Source organism: Mus pahari, chromosome 20, assembly GCF_900095145.1.
Source record: "Mus pahari chromosome 20, PAHARI_EIJ_v1.1, whole genome shotgun sequence".
In the NCBI taxonomy this organism is placed as follows: domain Eukaryota; kingdom Metazoa; phylum Chordata; class Mammalia; order Rodentia; family Muridae; genus Mus; species Mus pahari.
The window spans coordinates 35,223,437-35,229,763 of NC_034609.1; the positions used below are offsets into that span (position 1 = coordinate 35,223,437).

The 6,327-nt window shown below is 46.5% G+C and overlaps 1 protein-coding gene across 2 annotated transcripts in view; it reads right to left on the reverse strand.

Annotated features, from left to right (window-relative positions):
* Positions 1-6,327, reverse strand: part of Tmem170a (transmembrane protein 170A) — a 13,501-nt gene that overhangs the window by 3,618 nt on the left and 3,556 nt on the right. Inside the window, exon 2 of one of the 2 annotated variants that reach the window (XM_021220639.2) lies at positions 1,892-2,062. In XM_021220639.2, the coding sequence (XP_021076298.1) occupies positions 1,892-2,062 (171 nt within the window). The remainder of the gene's footprint in view (positions 1-1,891; positions 2,063-6,327) is intronic. The other variant, XM_021220640.2, reaches the window with a different exon arrangement.

Sequence of the window (6,327 nt, forward strand, 5' to 3'; positions counted from 1 at the left end):
CAGTCGGTAAGAGCACCCGACTGCTCTTCCAAAGGTCCGGAGTTCAAATCCCAGCAACCACATGGTGGCTCACAACCATCTGTAACAAGATCTGACGCCCTCTTCTGGAGTGTCTGAAGTCAGCTGCAGTGTACTTAAATACAATAAATAAATAAATGTTTAAAAAAAAAAAAAAGAAAAGAAAAAGAAAAAGAAAAAGAAGAAGAATAAGAAGCCTGAGGAACCAGACCTGGGCCCTCACGAGATACAGATGAGGAGGAAAGGAAGGAAAATCCAAGCAAGCAGGAAGAAGAAACACTACCGGAATGGCTTGGAACAGAAATGAGTGTGTGCTCAGCTACTGTGTGCCAGGTCCGGGGCAAGCAGGCCTTTTATCCCTCAGCATTCAAGGGCGTGGTCTGGTACTTCCACCCCTGCCTTACTGCTTTAGGGGCCAGAAATTCCATGTGGATATGGCAGCATTTAGTGACAGAACACAGAGAAACAAAACTACAGGGTCGAAATAAAGAGGGGGGCTGGGAGGGGGAGAAGGAAGGAGGGTGAGAGGGAGGAAGGAAGGAAGGGAGGGAGGGAGGGAAGGAGGGAAAGCAAGCCAGTCAAAGAGACCAAATGGACCTTTCTGCTCAAAGCTCAGGGTTTAAGTTTACAGTGAAAATAAATAAGGTAACAAATTAGGAATGTTACATTCCTATGTTTTACAAATACATTTATGATTATATATATAATATATATTATAATATGAATATATATTATGTATTTATATATTTTATGATAAAAATATATATTCCTTTTTAAAAAAAAATAGCTGGGACTGGAGAGGTGGCTCAGTGATTAAGAGCACTAGCTGCTCTTCCAGTAGACTCGGGTTCCATTCCCAGTACCCACAAGGGAGTTAGCTCCCAACTGTCTGAAACTCCAATATCTGATACCCTCACACAGACATACATGCAGGCAAAACGCCAATGCACATAAAAATAATTTTTTTTTTAAAAACCCCACCAAAATACAACCTGTGACTACTAATGCACAGCATGACTTTCATTTTAAGTTTATATTTCTAGAAACTAAATACACATGCTTCTGTGTAAGTATAAATTTAAAAATGAATTATCAGTTCTCATTCCTCTAGTTGTATCAGGGACATGAAACAAAACAAAGACAAAAGGAAGAAGCGGGTTTAAAAATAGTTTCTAATTTCCATGTTATTCCAGTCTCTAGTCAGGAAGTCTGGGTCCCGGAACGTCAGGGACTAAAAAACACAAATCAGACACTTTACTTCCTTTGTGTGTGGTGCTGGGGTCAAACCCAGGCCTCAGACTTGCCAAGTCTGCTCTGCTACTCTGCATGCCTAGCCCTAAATTACCTTCCTAAACAGATTTAGTCTCCATCCCTAAAGAAGCCACACCCGAAAGAGTGCCAGCAATCAGTGGACCATTCTGCAAAGCCCAGGTCAAGGGGAAAGCGATCAGAGAGGTGCCGAGACTCCCATGGGTAAACGATTTCATTTTGCTAGTGGCCCATCTCAAAGTGGTTTCAAATCTGACTTGGAAAGCCAAAGAGATTGGCCAGGTAAGGAGCTTGAGAGTTAAAAAACAAAATAAAACCCAATAAAAGAAGACATTCAAAAATAAGATCCACACTTAAAAGCTAACTCTTTAAAATTCATTGTATGTGCATGCGTGTGCACATGAATGAACACACACACACACACACTTTTCCCCCTCCCAGTGCTAGAAACCAAACCCAGGGCTTTGTGCTTACTAGGCAAGCATTTGACCACAGAGCAAAATTCCCAGCCCTACCCCACGCCCCCATTTCTAAAGGGGGTCCTAGAACTAGGTGAGTAACCACATGACATGTTTTTTGACTGATATTTGAATGTCTAACATACTTGTCAAGATTCCAGCAGTAATTGGTCCCACGATGCCCATCAACAGGATGCTTACAGACATGAACCTACCATATTTGTGCTGTCTGAGGGTGAAGAGGGCCAGCAGTCCAGCAGGGACATGAAAGAACACAGAAGACATCAGTGCCCACAGGAACACGCCATACCACATCTCTGTGAGGGGAGAGAAAGGCAAAGCCCGAGTCACCAGCTTTCCCAGTGAGGCACTGCCAAGGGACCCAGTCCCAGCCCCTGCACCCACTGTTCCCACTCTTGTCAGCAGGAAGTTGTCTCTAGTTGGTTTGGCTGGTGGCGGCTTTTGTTTTTCTTTTTTTCTTTTTTTTTTTTTGTTTTTTTCGAGACAGGGTTTCTCTGTGTAGTCCTGGCTGTCCTGGAACTCACTCTGTAGACCAGGCTGGCCTCGAACTCAGAAATCCACCTGCCTCTGCCTCCCAAGTGCTGGGATGAAAGGCGTGTGCCACCGCGCCAGGCTTTTTGTTTTGTTTTTTAAAGTTGGGTGGAGAAACCTTTTTAAATTAGATTTATTCATTTTATTGTATATGTAAGTGTTTTGCATGTATGTATGTATGTACGCACATACATGTTTGGTGCCCAAGGAGGTCAGAAGAGGACATTGGATCTCCTAGAACTGGAGTTATAGATGGTTGTGAGCCACCAGTTGGGTGCTGGACTGAACCTGGGTCCTCTGCAAGAGCAGCATGCGCGTGCTCTCAACCTATGAGCCTCCTCCCCAGAATCTTGTTTTTGTTATTGGGAGACAGGGTCTCATCATATGGCCCAGAATAGCCTCGTACTCAGTATGTATCTGAGGTTGGTCTTGAACTCTGATCCTCCTGCCTCCCTTGTGTATTTTAGGCATCTGCTACCATGCTAAGCTTTATTGAGGGTTTTTTTTTTTTTCCCCACTCACAGGCTCTCACTCAGCTGTTTAAATACAGCAGGACTTATTTAGACTCATTTTGAAGACTTGTAGACACAGTATCAAGGCAGCTCCAGGAGAGGTAGGAAGGAAGGTCTCGCCTTAACCTGACTACTGGTTAGCACCCAGATCTGACTTGGAGCCTCCAGAAGAGAGGAGCAAGCAGCTGTTTCAATCGTCTAGCCTGTGGAATTGTGTTACAGCAGCCTGGCTGTAACACACACCCACACACTCACCCATGCTAATTCCCCTGAAGCACAGCCACCTCCCCCAGGGCCACCAGGATCCGCTGGCACCATTCTGAGCAGCAGCACACCGGGACAAACCACCCACCTACCATCGCCCTGAACCCCCAAATCCCGCCTACCCACCACCACCCAGAGCCATATGTGTTAGCTACCTGAGTGGCCACATATAGTACCACTTAAAACACTCTGAGGGGAGAAGGCTTTATTACATTAAATGAGTAGTTTATAAAAATACTCTCAGGATGAGAGTATTTACGAGACTTTAAAAGCTATCACAAACTTGGATCTATAAAACATTAAAAAAAAAAAAACCTAAGTGATTTCTTTTTAATCTACTGCACCTTAATTTGCCAACTGTTTAATAGCTATTGATCGATGTAGAGTTCTTTTCGTTTCCCTGGCTCAACACACTGCCAAAAATGTTTCTCTGTCTTTCGGCATGTCCTTGTTTTCGGCCTCAAACCAAGCGCAGTATCAGCTGGGGCTTCCTTGGCAGCTGTACTGTTGGTTTTCTGCTGCTGTAACACAATCTTTTGGTTCAAGGTTTTGTGAACTGGGAAGTTCAAGAAGATCTATGGCGGCCTTCTTTTTTACTGCCCCCCCCCCCCTGTGTGTGTGTGTGTGTGTGTGTATGATCACAAGTGTATGGGCACACGTGTGGATATAAAATTTGCCATTGGGTGCCTCTTTGATGGCTCTCTTCTTCATTTTTGGAGGCAGAGCCTCTCAGAACGCAAACCTCACCAATTCAGCCAGTCTAGCTGGCCAGATTCAGCCAGTCTAGCTAGCCAGATTCAGCCAGTCTAGCTGGCCAGCTTGTTCTGAGGATCCCTTCCTCACCTCCCAGACGCTAGCACTACAAGTTGGCCACCATGCTCACGCAGCATTTATGTTGGTATTGGAGATTCAAATTCCGGTCCTGGTGGTATCAAAGCCCTGGGTTCAGTCTTGAGCGTGATACATACATGCGCATATACACAGAGCTTTCAGACAGTGGAAGAGCAGAGTCATGTGGAGAGCCGGGTGCTTTGGATGACACTGAATGAACACAAGCGCTTGCTGATGGCCAGCTCTCTGCCTCTACCCCCAAAACTGGGTCATCTGGGCCCCAAGACCAGCTCCAGTCTAAAAGAACAGGGATCGGGGTGCCAGGCAGGCCACAGCTATTCTCTCAGCCGACTTTTCTCCAACCTTGTGACCCAGGTCAAGCAGCTGGGTCAACTCCTGTTCCTGGGTGAACCTTTGTAAATCCTGGGTTGTAAGCAGACCATATCTGCCCCCTTGAGGACCGGAGTCTTGTCCGCTCCTGTGACTCCCTGCTGGTACTAGGCTGCCTGACTGCTTCTGGCCCATCAGTCTACATCAGTTAGCGGTACACTCCTTGCTTGCCAACTGTCTCCTATCTGCCAGGTGCTACCATCCCCTTGGCTCTAACAATGATTTACACCCTGGATGACCAACTGTGACCTGGGACCTCTCTCCTCATTCTATTTGTCTTGGTCACTGTCCTATTGCTGTGAAGAGACACCATGACCAAGGCAACTCTTCTAAGAGAAAGCATTTAACCGGAAGGAAGCATGTTAACAATTTCAGAGGGGTGGAGCCATTATCACCATAGTAAGAAGCAGACAGGCAAGGCACTAGAGCAGTAGCTAAGAGCTTACAACCTGATCCACAGGTACCAAGCAGACAGAGACAGAGACATACAGACAGGGCCTGATGTGGGCTTTTTTTTTTTTTTTTNTTTTTTTTGAGACAGGGTTTCTCTGTGTAGCCCTGGCTGTCCTGGAACTCACTTTGTAGACCAGGCTGGCCTCAAACTCAGAAATTCACCTGCGTCTGCCTCCCAAGTGCTGGGATTAAAGGCGTGTGCCACCACGCCCGGCATATTTATTTAATTTTTCGGGGGACGGGGGTTCAAGACAGGGTTTCTCTGTATAGCTCTGGCTGTCTTGGAATTCACTTTGTAGACCAGGCTGGCCTCGAACTCAGAAATCCGCCTACCTCGGTCTCCCGAGTGCTGGGATTAAAGGCGTGTGCCACCACACCCGGCCCTGATGTGGGCTTTTGAAACCTCAAAGCCTGCCCCCAATGACATACCTCTTTCAATAATGCCATACCTCCTTATCCTTCCCAAAACAGATCCACCAACCAGGGACTGAGCATTCAAACGTATGCCCCCTTGAGGGTGGGAGCATTCTTTTTCTAATAGCCAAGGCTGGTCTGGGATTCAGGCCTGTGCCTAGGATGGTTGGTCTCACATTCACAACCTTCCCACCTCAGCCATCCAAGTGCTGAGTCTACAGATGTGTGCCATCACACCTGATCACCTCATGGAAAACAAATGCTTCATCCCTTGACACGTCCCAGCCCTCTCTCCTGCCCCACCCACGTCTGGTTGTCCTTTTCTTCACGTCTCCATGGAATGAGGGATTCAGATGGTTCAGATGGGAGGGTTTTGTTTTGTTTGGGGGGGGTTGTTTTTTTGTTTTGGTTTTTCGAGGGAGGGCTTTTGTTTTGTCAGTCAAGGCCCTTCTCACAGAGAGATGGCTCAGCAATTATGAGCCATTGCTACTGCTCTTGCAGAAGACCGGAGTTCACATCCCAAAACCCACATCGGGCAAATAAATACCTGTAACTCCAGCTCCCAGAGACTGAATGGCCTCTTCTGTTCCCTATGGGCACCTATACACATATGCTCATACACATAAATAGAAATAAACCTTAAGGGCTGGAGAGATGGCTCTGCAGTTAAGAGCACTGCTGTCAGCTGGGCATGGTGGTGCACTTGGGAAGCAGAGGCAGGCAGATTTCTGAGTTTGAGGCCAGCCTGGTCTACAGAGTGAGTTTCAGGACAGCCAGGGCTACACAGAGAAGCACTGTCTCAAAAAACCAAAAAAATAAAATAAAATAAAAGCACTGATGTCTTCCAGACATTCTGAGTTCAACTCCCAGCAACCACATGGTGGCTCACAATTATCTGTAATGGGATCCTATGCCTTCTTCTGGTGCGTCTAAAGATAGCTACAGTGTACTCATATACATAAAATAAATAAATATTTTTTAAAACTCTTCAACAGGTACATCATATTGTGGGGAGCCGCCCTCACATTCGCCATTACAAGATAGCGCTGATGTCCTGCGCTCTAACATACAAACAAGGCAGCTGCGCATGTGCTGGGTAGATTTCCATTCCCTTGCGCCCTGCCTTTCCCGTGGCGTCATCTGGGGTAACAGCAGGCCGCCAACCA